At 42.2% G+C, this 20972-nt stretch overlaps 1 protein-coding gene across 2 annotated transcripts; it reads left to right on the forward strand.

Annotated features, from left to right (window-relative positions):
- Window positions 1–628: 628 nt before the first annotated feature.
- ptk2bb (protein tyrosine kinase 2 beta, b) lies at window positions 629–20909 on the forward strand. 2 transcript variants are annotated; one of them, XM_070987349.1, is made up of 31 exons: window positions 629–706; window positions 6816–7051; window positions 7378–7556; window positions 7675–7762; window positions 8040–8119; window positions 8225–8287; window positions 8445–8499; window positions 8630–8770; window positions 10467–10541; window positions 10947–11048; window positions 11198–11315; window positions 11440–11479; window positions 11680–11711; window positions 11792–11836; window positions 11926–12023; window positions 12875–12956; window positions 13042–13142; window positions 13401–13516; window positions 14584–14684; window positions 14804–14893; window positions 16008–16212; window positions 16448–16556; window positions 17391–17450; window positions 17625–17747; window positions 17889–18041; window positions 18282–18317; window positions 19057–19081; window positions 19185–19219; window positions 19467–19601; window positions 19694–19774; window positions 20037–20904. In XM_070987349.1, exons 2-31 carry the CDS (start codon window positions 6854–6856, stop codon window positions 20250–20252), a joined length of 2982 nt encoding a protein of 993 aa, XP_070843450.1. In that variant the 5' UTR covers window positions 629–706; window positions 6816–6853; the 3' UTR covers window positions 20253–20904. The 2 variants fall into 2 exon arrangements, with proteins under 2 accessions (XP_070843450.1, XP_070843449.1); XM_070987348.1 differs by lacking the exon at window positions 629–706 and adding an exon at window positions 4729–4987 and having other exon boundaries at window positions 17889–18317; window positions 20037–20909.
- The last annotated feature ends 63 nt before the right edge of the window (window positions 20910–20972 follow it).

Consider the following 20972-nt stretch of genomic DNA (forward strand, 5'->3'; position numbering starts at 1 on the left):
CCTGCTTGGCCATAAAAAACGGTATCTGTGTGTGAAAGCTGTTCTTATATTTACTTTCTCTCCTGTCTTTCTTTAACATTTATTTGCTTTAATGTCTGCACTAGAGCTTTATCTAATTATCTCTGAATATATTGCTTTAGATTATGCTCTCTGAATTGTGTTTTATGAAGATGTTTGTACCTGGGACACTCATAAATCATTTGCACTAATTTTCCATCCATGCCTTCAATTATACATGAAAAATAACTGTGAAGTATATCCTTAAAATAATGGTTTTTAAAGTCAGTGTCCAGTCCTAATTCTTTATTTTAAACAGCAGCGCCACCTGCTGTTCAAACCATATAATTACACCATTATAACGTTATATAGTTTAGGATGTTTTTTGTGAAGAAGATTGAAAATACAGATGAATTGAAAGATGTTTCCTTCATCTGAAAGAGTCCAGAAATCTGCAGACTCTGCAGACAAAGACAAGAATCACAGACATAATGCTTTTATATTGTGAAACTTTGTGGGGAAAACAAAAGGGAATGCGGCGTACTTCCTGAAACTCAGGAAATAAGGAAGTTGGCCCACCTTGCTGCAGGATTGCACAGGTGAGGGAGTGGCTACCCGCTGCCTCCTGCTCGACTGTCAGGCCTGGACCCTCCGAGAGGAATAACGCTTTCTGTCAAGCTTTTATTCAGAGGAATTCAATCAGAATCAGGTAAGACATAAGATTAACAGGTTTGTTTCAGGCATAGAGGTTCCAGTTTCTGCTGAGGTGGGCTGAACAAGTTATTACAACTAATCCAAGTGCTGCAACAGGCCCAAGATTCAGGAGGTTATAAACACACAAAGCTTAAATTTGCAGTTTTGGTGTTGAACTGGTGATAAAGAACATGTGATTCTCCTTGTTAACAGATTTTCTGATTTTGGTGGTGCTGTGCAAAATGTGACACTTGGCTTTGAAGCTTGAATAACTGTATTTTCAAGGTAATGCGTTTGTTACGATGTGAAGCGCAAACTGCCATTTTCTCCCAGAGAGAGACGTTTGTTCATTTTCAAAGCAAGTCTGTGCAGGAGGAGAAGCAGCCAGCCACATTCCAGTGCCTGGGGTCATGACGTTGCAATATGCAGACCCTCTGCACAGCACTGCACAGAGAGCAGGCCTGGCTCAATACCTGCCTGTGTTGACAAGCACCTACCTGGAGAAAAGGCTTCACTACAACACCTGTGCTTTTACATTTCATGGCTCTTTAAACTCTGTCTCCATGAGGAAGGAGCAGCACTGTTTAATTCAGTGATGTGTCAACAATGCCCAGATTTCCAGCTGATATATGAGTTATACAATCACCACTTTTTTTATCTGGAAAACATCTGACTCTCAAATTACCTTTGAAGAGAAAGTACAGTCTGATAGAAAGCACAAGGTGTTTTCTCAGTTTTCCTATAATGTTAATGTTGTTACACACAAACAGCATCTGATGACACTTGGAATGGGAAGCAGTGCATGTCATGACAGATTCTGGCAAAGACAGATTGTCCTCCGTTGCACCACAGTGCAGTAAGACAGAGACAGCCAAAGGTTGTACTTGTGTGGGAACTATAGCCTGATTCATTCTGGATTTCTGAGACCATTACTGTTATTTGGGAGTGTAAAAAGTCCAATATGTATCTGCTAACAGTCATTTTTTTCCATGAACCCATAACATAAACAAACAGTTCTGTGGTGGACAAACTATGCAGCGGTGGCACTGTTTCTAACACGTCCCTGTGAATGGGAACCACGATATTCGGGGACATCTGTACGACCAATTTCCCACCTCAAGACTGAGAAACACTTCAGGGAAAATGCTGGTACGGCTGTTGTGTGAATGAAAGCAGTAACATTGCAGGGATGCAAAGGGTTACGTCCATCTGACAAAAGATGCTTTCATGTGGAGCAAGCGGGCCAATCACAAGACTCACTGATGGCGTATTTGAATCCGCGACTTTTTTCAGTTTGTAGATGAAGAAAAACATTACTGCAGATTTGTTGAATATTAAGTACATTGCAAGAGCACCCGACAAAGCCAGCACCTCGCTTGCCATATTCCTGAAAATAATAAGAGACGTCTTCCTCTTTGTGGCTCCGTCTTCTTCCTCTTCTGTTGAGTCTTATGGCAGTTGGCAGCCATAAATCCCCGTCTGTTCCAGCACTGCCATGGCACGTGTGAAAAGGCACAAGATGGAATTGTTCCTGAACGTAGCTGCAAGTGTAAATAGTGAAAATCACTGGTGATGTCTGAAAGATAATCCAAGTCATTGACTGGGAACTATGTGTGTGCTGCAATTTGTTGTTACCTATCAGCAGACATACATAGGCTGCGACTAATGGTTGCTTTCTCAATCATTTGGTCTTTGAAATGTCAGAAAATAGTGAAAACATGTACATTACACGATTCCCAAAGTGACACTTCTAAAATATAGTTATTACTGTTTTGGATGACCAGTGGTCCAAAATCTAAAGATATTCAGTTTACACTGATGTAAAATAGGGGAAAGCAGCAAACCCTCACCAATGAAGCGCAGAATGTTTGGCATGTTTACTTGAAAAATGAATTAAAAAAGAATTAATTAATGAATTAACTGTGCAAGAAGCCAAATAATGAAAAAGTTAGTTTGCCCACAGGACGAGTGAACAGAGAGCAGTGGTTCCTCCAGCCTTTCTGCTCAGCCTCTCAGGTGCAGCCTTGTTCAAGTCTGTTGCTTCTCCACCAGCTGCTGTGGAATTTCATTCTCATTTGTCACAATCTGTCACCCTGAATCAGCCTCTGTCATTCACCTCCTGACATCTCTCCGGTACATACTGTACATTTCTAACAGAGCACAGCGGCTGTGAAGCGGCAGCACGGCAGCTGTGATGCGCAGGAATAACTCCTAATCTAGACAAATGTTTGGGTACTGAATATTCCTATTTATTGCCCGCTGCAGCGTTTGTTGTGGCTGAGTGTTGAAAGACTTCCTTTGCTCCACCTCGGTGTCAGTTTGGGATAAAAATCTCCCTCGGGAACAGTTACCATAACAACTCAAGTGCCAGCTTGACAGTGTGTGTGTGTGTGTGTGTGTGTGTGTGTGTGTGTGTGAGAGAGAGAGAGAGAGAGGCAACAGCACTGTGTCGCTTTTGTTCACTTAAAAAGTGCAGAACTGTTAAAAACAGCTAGAAGAAAGGACTTCATGGCTGTCAGTGATTTGAATCTGGGTTGTTTTTTTTGCATTGCATTGTTTGGTGCTTCAGATTTGTTTACTTTGTGTGAGGTCTCTATCTGCTCTGACTGCTCTGCTTTCAAAGTAATAGGTAGACTGGGTACCTTAATGAGTTCAGTGCCAGTGGCAATATGATATTTATATAAAGCAAAATAAACCAAAACTCCAACCAAAACATGCATAATAAATACAGTCAAATTTAAATTTAAATGTAATCTATAAATAACTGATTGGAAAACAAGCATCAAGACTTTGACTGGTATTCAGTATAATAGTAATGAAAATAATAACTTTATTTGTGTGGCACCTTTCATGCAGGAATTGTAGCTCAAAGTGCTTTTCAAGAAAGAAATTGCATACACCAAGTGAGTGCTTTACATACAGAAACAGAATGGAGGCTCCGACTATGATTATCTTCATAAATCATTTAATTGTTTAGTTTACAATATGTTAGAAAACAGTGAAGAAATGTCCATCACATCGTCATGAAGTCCAAGGTCGCAAAAACATTTTATTACATTTTATTACATTATTGCTTACATTTTATTACATTATTATTACATTATTGCTTTAAAAAAATGACAACAATTAAATTAATAACCTGAATTTTTGGCAATAAATTTGATGTTGTTTGACTAATTGGCGAATCATTTAAACTCTAATTTGATGCCAGTTTTAGGTGTTGACAGGCTCATTAAGCTTTTCCCAGCACGTATTTTGACAAGTTAAAACAGGAATGGCACAGGTGTAATTAATAACATTAGCCGTGTTGCGTTTAGGTGACCCAGTTCCAGGGTTTGCTATTGTGCATGCTCGCCCACTGCGACACTGGGGCACTCAATGTCATCATCTGTGCTTTTGCTGCTATGACAAGTCGAAATGTGTGCAGTGAATAAAGATCTATTGGGGTTTGTTATGCAGCCTTATTTTCACTGGGCCCAGTCTGTGAGCCCCATTGTTTGAGTTGTAGTGTTTAAGCGTTAAAGACTAAAATCAAGTCTCACACACTTGTTAGCTGAAAGAGAGTGGAGGTCACATGGATTCAGAGAAAATGTGCTCAAAGCTTCAACCACTTCTGTTTATGGCATCATTAATCAGTCAGAACAGACTTTTTCTCTCTTTTTTTCCCAGTTGTCTTTGCTAGTTTTTGTTTTATATGACTGAAAAAGTTCAGCTAAAAATCCTTTATGAGCTTTTTATTGACAACTCCTCTGCCGTTCTTCTTTTCTCTTAGAGATGCAAGAGATTTTGGCACAGCAGATTACACAGCGTTGCCTGAGTAATATATACACGCCACTAGATTTGCTCATCGTTCCGTCCACTTAAGCCAAGGAAGCATATTTATGTATCTACAGCCCCACATGCTGTAATCCATGCATGTTTTTCTTGTCTTAGAAGTACTCCTAAACTTCTCCCTCTGCCTTCTCAATCCCCCCCTTATCAGGCCTCCCACACCCAGGTGATGGTGCAACATGCCGGCCATGCTGCACACTCATCTTCACTCTCTTTCCCTTTCTCTCCTTCTCACGACACACACACACGCATGCATACTTACACACAAACACACCCACACGGCCCTGCCGGGGAATTCATGGCCTCTGGCTAACAAAACACAACCCCGTCCAACAGCGTTGGAAATCCCTGAGAGGAACTCACACAGCTCAGCTCCCTCACAGCAGCCTAACGGCATGGAGATTCATTTATGAGAAAACACGGTGTGACAGCCAAAAGGCCCTTTTCTGACGGACCCTGTTGTGAGGTGGGTAACTGGCAGAATGTCTCTCTTATAGTTAGGTGTTTTTCAAGGTTGCTGTCAAGTATTAAGCTCACTCTTTCTCTGTTAGCTGAGTCAACATGCCCTCAGGTTTTTGATTGACAGGGCAGAATATTAATGTGAGGAGTGGAGGTCACACAGGATGTGTTCAGGCTCTTGAGGTGAGAGCAGCTCTGGATGAATTTCACTCCTTTTTGATTTGATGCATCAGTAGGTTTCTGCCCTTCTCAGTGTCGGATGTAACCTGAAAGTTCACTCACAGTGTGTGCACTGAAAAGACTTCAGTCGACTGTTTACACTTGTGTATTTGTAGCTGTGGTTGTGGCTGTGTGCGGAAGTTTGTAAGATCTCCAGTAACCATCACCGTGTTTGTTTAGAGCTGAGTGGTTGGAGCAGAATCTCCTGTCGCTGGCACGTGTTTCTTATGTGCTATACGTGTTAAAGGAAGAGTTTGACAATACATTGAAATTCACGTATTTGTTTTCTGAGAGTTAGATGAGAAGATTAACATCACTCTGATGTCTGTATGCTAAATATAAAGCTGAAGCAGGGAGACGGTTAGCTTAGCTTAGCATAAAAACTGGAAACGGCAAAACTAGCCTGGCGAGGTAACAAAATGCACCTCCTAGCACCTCTAAAGCTTGCTACCTAACAATTTGGGTCTTGATTGTTTAAACCGAACTAAAACTGAAGCATAAAAATAAGACTTTATTGATCCCACACCGGGGAAATTAAGTTGTTACAGCCAGGAAGTAGCAAAAGAAACAGATCAGTCACCTTTTTTCTTTCTGTTCTTAAATGTACTGCAGCAAGCAAAGGAGTCAATAGGGGTCTCCTCTGTGGCAATAGTTATGCACTACTAATAAATATGTCCCAGACAGACAGACAGACAGACAGACAGACAGAGACTCATTCCATTTTACTTAGATTAAACAAACAAGATCATTAATTGGTGAGTTTAAGAGGTCCTGGCAGGCAGATTTTGTTATCTTTTGTACATAGCCAGGCTAGCTGTTTCCCTTTGTTTCCAATCTTTACGCTAAACTAATCTACTATGGACAGATATGGGAGTGGTATCACTCTTGGCAATAAAGCAAATCAGAACAATTCCAAAACTGTCCGATCCTTGCTTTAAGAAGGACAGATGATCTGGACTTTTTTCACTTCAGATGTAGGATAAACCAACACAAGTTGCATAAGAGCTAAGAAGCTAGTACATGAGCCGGTTAGTCATGGCTCCGTTAGTCACTGTTGTTTGGTTTCAGATAGATTTAGGTGTTGTTTGGGTTTCCGACATTTTGCTGTCTCCGTCAAACTGTACTGTAGACATGTACTCACTGCATTTTCAACAGCTGTGTAATGGAATTTGAGTTTTGTATTCAGGGACAAGAAGGGATTTCAAGGAATTTTCCTCATTGATGTGGACGGTACAAGTCTCCACACCGTCACAGTTTTTCTCTATGAATCACACAGGCCCTCACTTGAACTCAACGTTAGGAAGGAATGTAATCAGCGGATCTGAGAGTCAAATGATGTGAGTCATAGCCACCACATGGCACAGGATCACAGCATCAATGTGGAGCGTAGCATGACTGTTGCACTACGATGAAGCAAGTCACAGAACAGTGTGTACTCGTGTTGAAGACACAGTGTTGTCATTACAGACTTTCATTCAATATATGCAGTTAGATCTTTGCTTTTCCTGTGCCACGATCTTGAAAACCCAAACTTTATTACACAAAACCTACCCCTGTGACATATATCTACTCATTTAAAATCTGAATCCCAGTCTTTTCCCTCTGTCTGTCAACAGCATGATGTGGATATGATGGTACCGACCCAGCCTTGAGAATGTATGAGGTGATGTCCGGTGACACCTTGTCCTGGAAGGTGCCCAGTCCAAGACAAAGTGGCTCAGAGTCCAGCCCCGAATCGCAGTTCACTGGTGACGGAGGGCCCGTCAAAATCCTCAAAGTGTGCTTTTGCACCAACAACAACTTGGGCAAGAACTTCAAGCTGGTGAAATGTGACAGCTCCTGGCAAGTTAAGGTGAGAGTAATATGAGGAAGGGCGGGGATGTGTCAAAAGACCGTGATAAAGAAGGAAATCTTAGTTTGTTTGAGTTTAGATTGCAGACCGCGAGAAGATTCGTCAAGCTGGGAGGAGGTGTTTTGTATTATAGCCAGAAATCTGTTTTATTTGGCCTCCTTAACGTAAAGGAGGGATAATAAATCCATCAGTGCACAAATTATCTCAGCAGCAACAGGCAAAAATAAAAGTTAACTCCAGTGCTAAAAAAGAAGCAAGTATATCCATGAAGCGCTGTAGATGGTAGGATGACTTAAAGCATATGATGCTCACTCTGTCTCCTTCAGGCCATCATTCGTTCGATTCTGGTCAGCGGCCGACTGGGGCCAAACATTGAACACTCTGGATGCTACGGCCTCCTGCTGAAGCACCTGAAGTCAGAAGAACTTCACTGGCTGCATCCAGATCTGACTGTCGGGGAGGTGGAGCAACGCTACGAGAGCCATCATGTGGAAGCTGAGTGGAGGTACAGATGGATTACTCTGATGTTTTCTGTCTGATATGAATGTTACCCGTCGAGAGACATCTACAGTGTTTGATATTTAAGTGATAAACTCGTGTGGTGTTTCTCGTTTTGAATGCAGGTATGACCTTCGCATCAGATACGTTCCTGTCAATTTCCTGGAAAAATTCAAAGATGACAGATCTACGTTAGTGTATTTTTACCAACAGGTAACAAGCTGCAGTGGTTTTTTTTTGTTTTTTTTTCATGTAATTTAATTTTTTTATTAATGAATACTTTTGCCATAAGGGAGCAGCAGTCAATGTGTCCAACATTGTGATGGCTTTTTGCTGTTTTTTGAAATCTGTTGTATTTACATTTTACACAGCATCCCAACGTTTATGCCATCAAGGTTGCTGACAGGCTATAATGAAGGGAAATGGGGAAAATGTGTGTTTTTGAAGTTTACGTTGGCACATCTGAGTCCTCTGTTTCACTTCATGACAGGTGCGCAGTGATTACATGCAGTATCATGCCAGCAAGGTCAGCGATGGGATGGCGCTGCAGCTCGGCTGTTTGGAGATCAGGTGAGTCACTGCATTCTTCTCATTCTTCTACTTGTTTTACTGAGTCTAATGGTAAGAGTTAATGTTTGGGATGAAGAGCATTTGGTTGTGTGGTTGCTTTTACAGGAGGTTCTACAAAGACATGAATGCAAAAGGTCTAGAGAAGAAGTCCAACTTTGAGCTGCTAGAGTAAGTTTTTATCTTGTAACTGTAATTCATTCAGAAGCTTCACTCAGACGATGAGTTAAAGTAAACAAACCCTATTAAACTGGTGACATGTAGAACATAGGATGTTTTAATCTGGCGTGGTTTTCAGATTTTTCTGAATTGTGCTTTACACATGCAGAAAAGAAGTGGGCCTGGACCTTTTCTTTCCTCCACAGCTGATCAACAGCATGAAGGTAAACTATCCTGACCATGATTTCAGTTCTTACTGACTTTTATTTCCCCGATTTACTACTCAGACCATCATCAGAGTGTACATTAAATAAATAAATAAAACACATTAAAATTGCCCTGTTTGTGATCCAGTCAAGGCAGCTACGGAAGATGATCCAGCAAACATTTCAACAGTACGCAACTCTCAAGGAGGACGACTGTATGGTCAAGTTTTTTGAGACCTTCAAAGATTTCAACAATTATGATGAAGAGGTTTTCCCATGTGAACTCGTGGTGAGTAGCAACGCTATGCTCAGATTCTCTTCACCTAAGTGATAATCACTTCACTTGTATGCCACCTTTCAAAAACAAAGTTACTTAGTGCTGCACAGTAAAAATACAGCAAATACAACAAAGATGTGACACTGTGCAAAGCATAAATAGAAACATAATGTGATGATTTGCAAAACATTGAAGTCTATATTTCATTGAAACTAGAGACGACATATCGAGTGTTGAAACTGAGAAACTGTTGTTGAAAATGATATCCTCATTTAGAATTTGATGCCAGCAAAGTGTTTCACAGAAGTTGGGACAGGGTCATGTTTAGTGCTCTGCTGCATCACCTCTTCACTCTGTAAGCCTCTGTGATTTAAGAAGAACATTGCTGCTAATTTGACAGTATAATGTTTTCCTTTTCTTGCTTGAAAAGGCAATTTCAGCTGCCGTATTTTACGTTTCAAACATTTTCAGTCGGTGACAAGTTGGGACTGCAGGCAGGCCGGTTTAGCTGCTTTAGAGTGGTGAACCCCTCCCCATCTTAACTTCAGACAGACTCAGGCTACGTCTACACTTATGTAAATATGTACGCATATGTTTTCATGTGGTTTGGCCTCTCGTTTACACGCAAACAGAGTTTCGATCATTTTTAAAAACTCCGGCCGAAGTGGAGATTTCTGAAAATGCCGGATATTTGTCGGCGTGTAAACAGGGTTAAACGGTGTTTCCGGTTCTGAAACGTCACAACATGCGACTGAATACTTAACGTCATGTGAGGACCTATGTTTACACTCGCGCTCATAGGTTTGGCATAGTCATGATGGCGCTCAACGGCGTACTTATCTGGGTTCATGTAAACGACAACGTTTTTGAAAACGATGTTGTGTGCACGATGTTATTTTTGAAAACAGAGGGGCCAAAATATCCGTTTGCAAAATACCCTGCTATGTGTAAACGTAGCCTGAGTCTCTCTGGGAGGCTCTTTTTACACCCAATCATCTCACTAACCTGTTGCCAGTTAACCTAATTAGCTGTGAGATGTTCCACCAGCTGTTTTCCTTTAGCATTTCACAGCTTTCCCAGTCTTTTGTTGCCACTGTTGCCGACTTGTTTAAAACTTGGCTGGCATCTCTAAACTAAATGAGGATTTCATTTTCAAAAACATATTTAGATCATCACGTTCTGTCTCTATTACACTGAATTTGACTGCCCGACATCTCCGGGCACAGTTGAGGGGCCTGGACAGCAAACTCCCGTCAAGATTTAAAACCATTAGGAGGGCCCTGCTGGAGAGATCAGGCTCATTGGGAGTTAGCAGACAGTTACAGACAGCAGTCAGACAGACAGCTTTAAAAACAAGCATTAAATCTTAAAATCAATTCCAAAACTCTCAGGATTGGTGTAATGTGGTTGCTTCTCTCAGTACGTGTTTCAGCTCTTTGGATGCTACGCCTGCTCATGCTGTTACCAGAATAAAGTGCATTGGAATGGTCAAGTCTGGAGGAGATAAAAGCGTGTGTGACATTAAGTCTGCAGAGGAAAGGAATGACCTGATCTGTGTTAGCTGTTTCAGTTGAGCAAAGCAGGACTGCACCACTTCAGTCAGCTGAGCATCAAAGGACACTTCTGATAGTCCTGATAGCTCCAGACCTCAGTCTGCTCTTCTTCATGTTGATATTACAATCATTGAAACACTCTCACCTGTCAACAGCAAGGTTGGAGTCTGTCAGTGGAGCTGGTCATCGGTGGGAGGGGAATTCGCCAACGCACACAGAAGAATTCAGCGGTAAGCATGACGAGGGGAGGGGACGGATTTGACTTTTCATTGTATAGCACATTAGCTGAGTTATACATCTACTCTGTCTCGCCTAGTTCGAGGTTGTATGTTAAAGGATTTAGTGAGCATTAGAGGTTAGATTAGAGGTGTTTTCCCCGAGTCTTTATGCTAAGCTAAGCTAACTGGCAGCTTCATATTTATCATGAGAGATTTTCGCAGTAAGTCGATTAAGTGTATGTATTCCAGAGATGAGTTCCTGCTGGATTTTCAGCTCTAGACATATTTTGCCAAGAATCTGGCCCATATCTCTGCCATCAGTGGATGCTGCCACATCATTATATATCTGACACAGCTTGCCAAACATAATCAGTTCCTTCATAATTGAACTCACCACATTCTGTTTTTCTGTCTCAGCCTGTTTTTCTAGCTGACTTCAAACAGATCAAGAGAATACAATGCTTATCTCAGAGCGACGGCAAGGCTCTCATAAACCTCGACATAGAGGGGGCCAGACAAGTAAGTACCACAACACCGCTATCTGCCTATTACACAATATTACTTTGTAGAGAATCAGAATAGCTGAAATTAGTGAGTACATTTACTATAGAGAGTGTTTGCATGGGAAATTTGATCCAATACATGTCATGTCATGTCCTCTCTGGTAGCGCCTATCCATCAATGTGGCCACCGTCCCTATGGCAGAGAACATGATGGATCTTATTGATGGGTACTGCCGCTTGGAAAATGACACAGATGACAGTGTTATCCACCGACCAAATAAAGGTGCGTTCTCAACATCGCTGTGGTTACAGCTACTGTAGAGGGCATAGTTGGATGCCTTAAAGTCTGTATGAGAGATTCTTAAAATGTATTATTTAAACTCAATTATAACTAATTTATTTTCTAGATGCCAATGCACGAAGTGCTCTACCTGACATTCCTACAGGGTGAGTGGCTTATGGCTGTTTTATGACTTTGATTTATAGCTTTATGCCCCTTCTCAGCTCTCAGAGTCCAAGCTGCACGAAATGAAAAGTTAAGAGTTATTGATGAGAAAGGCTGTTTTATTGAGCCAGCGTTCAGAGGAGCCATGATTAGAAAACTTATGATCGGGGCTTCCTCTCATTCTGTCTTTTCTGTGGAGCAGCAGAGACACCAGCTCCATCAGACACAGCATGGGTGAGCTGACAGTTTTACACTTTTCTGTCATTGTTTTGTAGAAGCAAGCAGTGAGGTTATGATTTCTTTTGTATTTCCAGGGTCGGATATCTACTGTGAGATCCTCGATGAAAGGCCCAAATCAGGTTTGTTGAGAGTTTGCGTTCACGTCTTTTACAGGAGAGTAATTGTGGGAAGGCACTGTTGAACTTTCGTACATTTAAATCTTGTTCAGTAGTTAAATACGGCATCGAGCGAGAGGACATTGTTCTTGGCCGAATCCTTGGTGAGGGGTTTTTCGGGGAAGTCTACGAAGGAGTTTACAAAAAAGATGTAAGTGCGTCTTCGTTGTTGAAGCGTATCAACAGACTGTGTTTACTAACAACGGTTTTACAAAGTGTTCCTGAGCCCATGTAGTAATATCCTTTATACAATCATGTGTTCACAAAGTGGTGAACCTCGCTCCCTCCTTGCTTGTGAACAACTGAGCCTTTCCAGGATGCCCCTTTCACACCCAATCATGATTCTATCACCTGTTACCAATCAACCTGTTTACCTGTGGAATGTTCCAAACAGGTGTTTTTGGAGCATTCCACATCTTTCCCAGCCTTTAGTCGCTCCTGTCCCAACTTGTCTGACTTCAGCTTCATTGATTTTTGGAAATATCTGCTAATTCTGAATTTGAAGCAGCAGCATGTTTCAAACAAGTTGGGACAGGAGCAACAAGGACTGGGAAAGCTGTGAAACGCTACAAGAAAATGCTGGAGGAACATCTCAGAGTGAATTGGGGTAACTGGCAACAGGTTAGTAACATGTTTGGGTACAAAACGAGCCTCCCAGAGAGGCAGAGTCTTTGTTCACGGCTCTGTGACAGACTAGGCTGGCAACAATTTAAGAATAATGTTTCTTAATGTAAAATTGCAAAGAATTTTGGGATTTCATTGTCTACAGTACATAATGTCAATAAAAGATTCAGAGAATCTGAAGAAATCTCTATATAAGGAACAAGGCCAAAAACCTATATCAGGTGGCCTCTGATGGCACTGCAGGCTTGACAGGCTTGCATTGGGCTCAGGAAGACTTCCAAAGCTGAAACCAGAGAAAGTCTGGTGTTTTTGCTTAATCAGTAATTGTTGCAGATGTAAAGTGTTGCATGTTCACATGTTGGGTTGTTGATTGAACAGAGTGGCGAGAGGGTTAATGTAGCAGTGAAGACCTGCAAAGACTGTTCACCTGATGTCATGGAGAAGTTCATGAGTGAAGCAGGTAATCAGAACAGATGTGCTGAAAATAATAAAAGAACTGTGATGACAATGACAGCAGCACGGTGATCTCTGTGTGACTTTGCCAGTAATTATGAAGAACCTGGATCATCAGCACATCGTCAAACTGATTGGGATCATCGAGGAGGATCCTGTGTGGATTGTCATGGAGCTTTATCAGTACGGAGAGGTTAGTGTCAATCTTAATGTCATGGTTTGTTTTCCGGTTTGAATGCCGTCCTACTGTGTAATTGAACCTTTTAGTTACAGAGACTGACATTTCTCTGCTCAAGAGGATTCACACAGTAAGCTCACTGACATCTTGCACAGCTCTGGCATGAGTCATCTCTGACCGTCTTACAGCCAGATTCATTCATCTCAGCATGAAAGTGTGACAGAGACTCTGTAAGTGAATTCCCGTCTCGCTTAAATGTTGACATTCTTGCAGCTGGGGAACTACCTAACTCAGAACAAGAACAAGCTGACAAATACAACCCTGGTGCTGTTCAGCCTGCAGATCTGCAAAGCTCTCGTCTACCTCGAGGGTGTCAACATGGTCCACAGGTGAGAGACTCCATCTGTTCTTTGTGTTGTAATCCAGAAAGTGGAGAAGCTGCTGTTGTCTTCTGTCTGTGCACATTAAGATGTCTAAAAATGACTGTACTTACATTCTCCCATTACCTCGTCATTTCTGCCTGAGTCACGTCAGATGGATTTTCATTGGCCGTGGCAGTTGTTTAACAATGAAGAAAACAACTCCCATAATCCCATGCTTCTTCACCACATAATCAAAGTCCATCTTCTGTTCTCATTGTGTTGATTCAGAGACCCCTAGTGGCAGAAATGACATGCTATTTGTCTGGGATGATGACAAACCCGTCACTGTGGGAGCTCTACTGAGTCACCCTGACCTGCTAACCCATGCTAATTCCTTTTGAAATGATAATGTTTGTGCAGTATGTCTGCAGCACACTAATACTGTAGGTCTTCTGTATGATAAATTAGGACCTTTGTTACTGTAATAACAAAAGAGGCACAACCTGAAATGCTCTGGGCTGAACATCAGAGTCACGGCATGTTCCTGAAATGATGTCTTGTGATTTGCTGCACAGTGATGCTTCATAGGGATGGTGAGGAAAGAGGACAGTCTTATCAATAGCTTATCAGTAGCTGGGAAAAAAGGCCAAAGCAGCATCTCAAGTCATATGAGGTTGTAAACTTTTCTATTTTGAACTTATAAATATTTATACGGAGACACAACATTGCAGAAAGTTGATGTGAGACGACAAAAACGCGTTTCACTCAGCCGATTCTGCAGAATGTTATCAACAGGTTTCAGGCAGCAAAGCAGCCACTCGTGGATTCAATCTCCCGTGAAGAAAAAAACGCAGACAAAGGAAATTACTCTCTGCCTGTGTGGAAAATGCAAACATTCCTTTCGTATTCTGATCTGCTGCGGTCGTGGCAGCGCTGCAGTGATCGAGAGGCCCGTGCAGGTCCATCAGCGAGGGCTGGAGGTCTCTCTGCTCTGTCCTGAACAGACCACTCTACAGATTCTGCTTGTATTATCTGTGTTTTCATCATCTTTATCTCGACCCACATAAACCTCTGGCCTGTTTGTGTTCTGCCAGGGACATTGCGGTTCGGAACGTGTTAGTCGCCAGTCCAGACTGTGTGAAGCTTGGAGACTTCGGTCTGTCCAGATACATTGAGGATGAAGAGTACTACAAAGGTGAGAGATGCACTAGAAGGACTAATAGAGGGAGCATGAAATAACATACTTCTTTATATTCCTGTTCAAAAAAGAAGAACACTGACCTCAAAATACCGACATCTTCCCTTTCCTAACAGCGTCTGTGACTCGGTTGCCGATCAAGTGGATGGCCCCAGAATCCATCAACTTCAGACGCTTCACCTCCGCCAGCGACGTCTGGATGTTTGGTGAGCTTGCAAACAAACAGTGCGACGGCTCAGCGCAAACACATTTAGGGGGTTCATTTGGGGGAACGAGGCAGGAAAGCAGGAAAGCACACTCGCTCACACATGGCGGCAGGCAGGTGGCTGGTTAATCTTCAACCCAAACAAGCACTGCGTGATTTAATGAAATGGTAAAACTGATTTCCAGAGACTTTCCAAAGTGCTGCAAGCACACGGATTGATGTCTTCCTTCAGGGAAAATGGGGATGATGGGTTGGAAACCACTTTATATACATTTGTATAGAGAATTTACAGGGTCTCCTAATTACAAGATTTGATAATTAGGTACAGTGTCATCTTTTATCACCTGTCTTCACTCTTTAAAGGACCATTGCGTAGAATTTTGGGCCACCATATTGGCAGAAATAGCATATAATATTCATACGTATGTTTTCATTAGTGTATAATCACCTGAAAATAAGGATTGTTGTTTTTGTTGCCTTAGAATGAGCTCTTCACATCTCTCTTCTTCCTCTTCCATGGAGTCCGCCATGTTGCACTGCTTTGTTTCTACAGTAGCCTCTGTAGGTTCTTCTACACGCATGGGAAGGGGGGGGGGGGGGGGGGCGTATTCAGATTCAGCAATCTGCAACGTCACCACTAGATGCACCTAAATCCTGCACACTGGTCCTTTAACATGAATCAGCACCGTCTCGTAGTCCACTTCATAGGCAAGCTGTGATGGTCTTCATATTAATAAACTTATCACAATCAAATAGTTCACAGTGAACATCCAGCTCTACGTGTGTTTACTTTTCTCAGTTGTCAGCCTCAAAAAGGCTTTTTCAAACCTTTGATGATGGCGGATTTGTTTAGACGCCCTTGCGATGCAAAAGCAAACAAGACACGACAACGTTAATGCTCTTTATTATTCATGAGTGTTGCAGTTACACATGGAAAAAAAGTGTTTCCTGACTGTCTTCACTTGCCTTTATGACCACACTGCTTTGTCTGACCTCTGCTGAAAACCAGTCCACTTGTGTCCTTTCTAATGAACTGATTTGCAAACATGGACTCGTCCTCCGTGCTCAGATTTTTCCCTTTGTCTGTGTTTTTCTGTGTTTGCGTTGCCCGATAGCTGTATGCATGTGGGAGATAATGAGTTGTGGGCAGCAGCCTTTTTTCTGGCTTGAGAACAGAGACGTAATCAACCAACTGGAGCAGGGAATCAGGCTGCCCAAGCCAGACAACTGCCCTCCTGCCCTGTACTCGCTCATGACCCGCTGCTGGTCCTACGACCCCAGAGAGAGACCCAACTTCACGGAGCTGGTGGTCAAGATTAGGTATTTCTCTATGAAATATAACATGACTGAATGCAGACAACACAAACTGAGATGCTTTACTGAAGGACAGGATAGTGGAGATCTGTTTTCTGGTCAGCTTTTAAACTGCAGGAATTGAGACGGGGGAACAGATATTGAAGATCAGCAGTGAACTGAATTCAATCTGTCCAGCTGAAATGGTTTAGTGATTTTTGTACCTCTTGGCTCAGACAAGATAATTCCTTTAAATTCTCAGTGACGTCCACAAGATGGAGAAGGAGCAGGAAGTGGAGAGAGAGAGGGACAGAGCGCGCTCCACAAAGTTTTTCGACAGCAAGTTCAACTTTAACGAGCCTCCTCCGAAGGTGTGAATCTCTCCAGTCACTGTCACGTGTTACAATACAGCACTTTTATGGAGCTTTTTCCTGCCAAATCTTAACAAACGAAAAATGTTTTACAAATGTTTTATGATTCATGAAGAAACACGCTGCAGCATGCAAATACAAAACACCATTAACACACTAATGCATTTTGCATCATGTTTCTAATGTCAGGCAACAGAAACAAGTCTCCCAAGTAAAAACAATATATCCTGCAAAGACAAAACATATCACATGACGTTGGGCTGAGTCTCTCCGTCCTGATTGTGCTGAGGAATTTCACACAATGTCCTGATTGATTCACCGTCCACAACAGCAGGTGCTGCTGTGAGTCCATTTAAACATGTGAGGTGTCTCTTAGGTTTCTAAAAGTGGTGACCTCCAATTCCTCAAATGGCCACTTGAGGCTGGCTCCAAAAGTGACTCAATCCAAATAGATCTTGATATTAAAATGGCCAACTTCTCAGCAGAAATAAATGTTTACAGCCTGGTATAAAAATGGTTTTGTACTCTTAGAGCTAATTTCCCCTTTCATGACAATTATGCAGGGGTGAATTTTATAACTCACTTTTTTAAATTATATTAAGATGTAAAATTCTGTATAATTATGGGCATGGCCACTTTGAGTGACAGCTAGCCAATAGGTTTTTTTAAGTTTGGTAATGGTGAGTTTTATATGCAAAGAACATTGTGTTTGTGAGTGAGTCACAGGTTATTTGTCCCAAATTTTGGCAGGAAATTGGCTCCATACACATTTTTTCCAGATTTAATGCACATATTTCTGCATGTTCTAATACATCTTTTCAATATTTGCTTTAGCCTTCAAGAATGAAACCAGGGCGGTTCGGAAACACGCTCAGTATTGGTTTACACATTCAGGTACAGTAGTGAACCCAGGTGACCTCTAACGATGCCTGTTTCCTCCCCAGACGACAGGCTTTACTTTACAGGCTTTATTTGTGTGTGTGTGTGTGTGTGTGTGTGTGTGTGTGTGTGTGTGTGTGTGTGTGTGTGTGTGTGCGTGTGTGTGTGTGTGTGTGTGTGTCCGCACAGCTGAACGAGGCTTTGTGTGCCAGCTCACCTGACCTGGCCAGCCCATCTGAATATCAGTCCCCTGTCGACTCCATGAACACTCTCACGTTGCCAGCCAGGTCACCACGCCGTCGAAGCATGGGGGTAAGAAAGACTCAGCTGTGTGTGCGTCTGTCACATGTCAAATGTTGGCAAACCTGCAGTAGTAAAGCATTACACCTACGTCAAAAATGAACGCATTAAGAGAATTTCTGCCCCGTTAACCATCGTGCTTCCTGATTCCAGGAGAGCGAGTTTCTCAGAGTGGAAGCAAACAGCAGGGAGGACGCTCAGCGCCTGTGGCAGAGAGAGAGGCAGCACATGCAGGACACTCTCCGCCGGCAGAAAGAGCAGATGATTGAGGATAAAAAGTGGCTGGAGAAGGAGGAGAGACTCCTGGTGGGAAGCAGAGCATCATTAACTTTTGTCAAACCCCTCTCTGTGACTCTGTGTCCCAACACTTCCGAATTCAGTGTGGCCCTGGAGGCTACGCTGGACGAGGTGTCATTAAACAATATCAGCCCACTTGTTCACTCTCGCCGCCCCGCTAGTCTTAAACTGAATGCTCCCCTGATAACTGTCCCAAAGAGGGGGTCCATGTTCATATCCTATAAAATGAACCTGCCTGTTCTTTTGCAGGACCCCATGGGACCAGAGGACACTGCCAAGCCAGGGGTAGGTGTCCACATACGCAGGTGTGATTTAAAGGAAGAACCGCCTATAAAACAAGTTGAAATCCTAAAAATTCTGCACCAACAGTAACGTTAGCTTGATTATTTCAAATGGAAATCAGTAAAAGTGCAATGATGACACTTTGTGTTTGATTATGTGTATTTAGACAACATATACATTCTTACAGTAAGACATATAATACTGATGTATGTTAGTACAGATAATATTTAAATAATAGAACAGCATAAGAAGAAAAAGGTCACATCCGCATCCTTCAGTGATAATAAATACCTGAATTGATGCAGTTTTGGGTATTACTATTTGCACTCCAGTCTCACATCACCATCAGCTCAATGCAAAAGACTTCACATATTGTTCTTTGAGGTTATCAACAGGCATTCTGGGAAATATAGGACACCATGATTTGAAGTACAGGAGGCACATTCAGTGAAAGCTGATGCCACTAATTTGTAAGATTTAATCATAAGGAATTGAGTGATTGTCACAGATTGGGAATATACAACAATGTAAATGAAAAGCAGGGGAACTCTTCCTTTAAACTTTGTATTTCCGTTTACTTTGTTTGTGAGGAATCTGAATTGTATTCTGCTGCTTACTCGGATTACCGTAGTGCATTACAGTCTGTAGTGTTTGTGAGCTATTGGATATGTTGACAGTGACATTACAGAGAGAATGTTTGTATTTTCTACTCCTCATGAGATTTATCTCTTATTCTTTCTAGTCCTCTGAAGCTGACACTGAGAACGGTGAGTACTTAGAGGAAATCCACAAATCCACGCTATCATTCCTCCCTCTATCCTCCCGTCTGTCTTTTCTTCTCTGTCTCTCATATTGTCCTTGTGCCTGCAGCACCTCCAGAGAAGCCCCCACGACTCACAGCGCAGGTAATTGTACCCATTCAGTTTTGGATTGGAATATCCTTTAAGCGCACTGACAAGGCAATTTAATTATATTAGCTTGGAATTTGAGATAACATAAGAATTTATAATGAACTGGATCATCTAAAAATAAAGTAAAACCCTTCAGTTGACGGGACATTGATGCCAGCTTGCATTAAATGAATGTCAGTGATCCTTTGTGTAAAGTAGTAAGGATTTTCAGTATTAAAGAACATTATTCCCTCTTCCTCAGCCTGCGCCCACAGCTGAGCTAGACCGCTCTGACGACAAGGTGTATAAGTCCGTCATGGGTCTGGTTAAAGTTGTTGTGCAGCTCAAGAATGACATCACCGAGCTGCATCCGGAACAGTATATCACCATCGTCCAGGTCTGTTTTTCACTTCAAATTTAAGGAGTGTGAATTGTAACTGAAGTCCAACCCACACCTGATTAATTCCCTGCACTGATCTCTGCCCACAGTCTGTTGGGATGGCTTTACGAGACCTGATCCGCAGTGTGGATGACATACTGCCCACCCTACACGAGTCAGTCAGGACTGAGGTACTGAACAGTGTCTGCAGCTTGTTTGCTGTGTTCTCTCATCTCTTTACTCGCTTTCTTTATTGATTCCTCCACCAAGCTGTCCCTGCTGCTTGTCCCTGAAATAAAAAAGTGCTAGAACTCCTCTTCAAACACAAAGAAGCAAAGAGGAAATGCTTGCACACCACCAGGACCCTGACACTGAAGCAGCTAAATGGAATTCAACGATGTTATTCACACCTGTGCTTTTCCCACTGTGACATATCAACATGTCTTCTCTCAGATCGAGGGCACCCAGAAGCTGCTGAACAACGACATGGCGGAGCTGATCAGCAAAATGCGGCTGGCCCAGCAGAACGCCATCACCTCTTTGAAGGAGGAGTGTAAGAAACAGATGCTGGCTGCAGCACACACTTTGGCTATGGACAGCAAGAACATGCTGGATGCTGTGGACCAAGCCAGAGTCCGGGCCAATTTAGCCAAGCCAGCGGCCCCCTAGTGACTCTAATCTCTGTTATTCATTTCATACATCAAGCTTAAATCAGACTTTTTCACATCTGTTGGCCAGAATTCACATTTGCACATTTTTTTGTAATCAAACTGCTTAAATTAAGGTTGTGGCAGTTCTTTAGAGTCGTATTGTTGAGTTTAGGTATGATGCAGCAACTTGATGTGCACAACTCGGGAAATGTGTGCGCTCACCAAGAATGTACACTGAAACTGATGATGGTCTTTGTGCGTCATGTCTAGTGTCCCGTCATTTCAGACATTGACACATGTTCTCATTTGTGATTGGTGAGTTGTCGACTTATCTGCTCTGAAACGGAATCATCCTTGTAAATATAAAATGCATCTTATGACGTAAAACAGACCTCACTGTAGAGAAAAGTTAATGTAAAGCAAATTTAACACAAGTTTATGTTTCCTCTCCCAAGCCTGTCAGTCACAGCCCGTCAGCCATCGAGCTGTTCAAGTATTGTTGATACACACAGAACATATCTCAAGTAAAATTAGGAGAGGACGACTGCAGTGGTGGATAGTCAGATATGTCTCAGGTTCAACTCGGTTTTCATGTTACGTCCGCTATCATTATTATATGAAATTCTAACATGTAAATCAAGTATTATGAAAATAAATACCATGATGCATACGACTGTACACTGTCTGTTCATATATCTCTTTTGTGATGCAGCATTTAAATCTAGATGCTCTGCGCTTC

This window comes from Chaetodon trifascialis, chromosome 19 (genome assembly GCF_039877785.1).
Source record: "Chaetodon trifascialis isolate fChaTrf1 chromosome 19, fChaTrf1.hap1, whole genome shotgun sequence".
Taxonomy (NCBI): domain Eukaryota; kingdom Metazoa; phylum Chordata; class Actinopteri; order Chaetodontiformes; family Chaetodontidae; genus Chaetodon; species Chaetodon trifascialis.

What these genes read in the sequence shown, in the direction of transcription:
- ptk2bb (XM_070987348.1), top strand. Translation starts at nt 6,854, where the DNA reads ATGTATGAGGTGATGTCCGGTGACACCTTGTCCTGGAAGGTGCCCAGT. An exon ending in TCCAACTTTGAGCTGCTAGA is followed by an intron (nt 8,288 to 8,444) that starts GTAAGTTTTTAT and finishes TTACACATGCAG; the next exon opens with AAAAGAAGTGGGCCTGGACC. An exon ending in CACGCCGTCGAAGCATGGGG is followed by an intron (nt 17,748 to 17,888) that starts GTAAGAAAGACT and finishes TCCTGATTCCAG; the next exon opens with GAGAGCGAGTTTCTCAGAGT.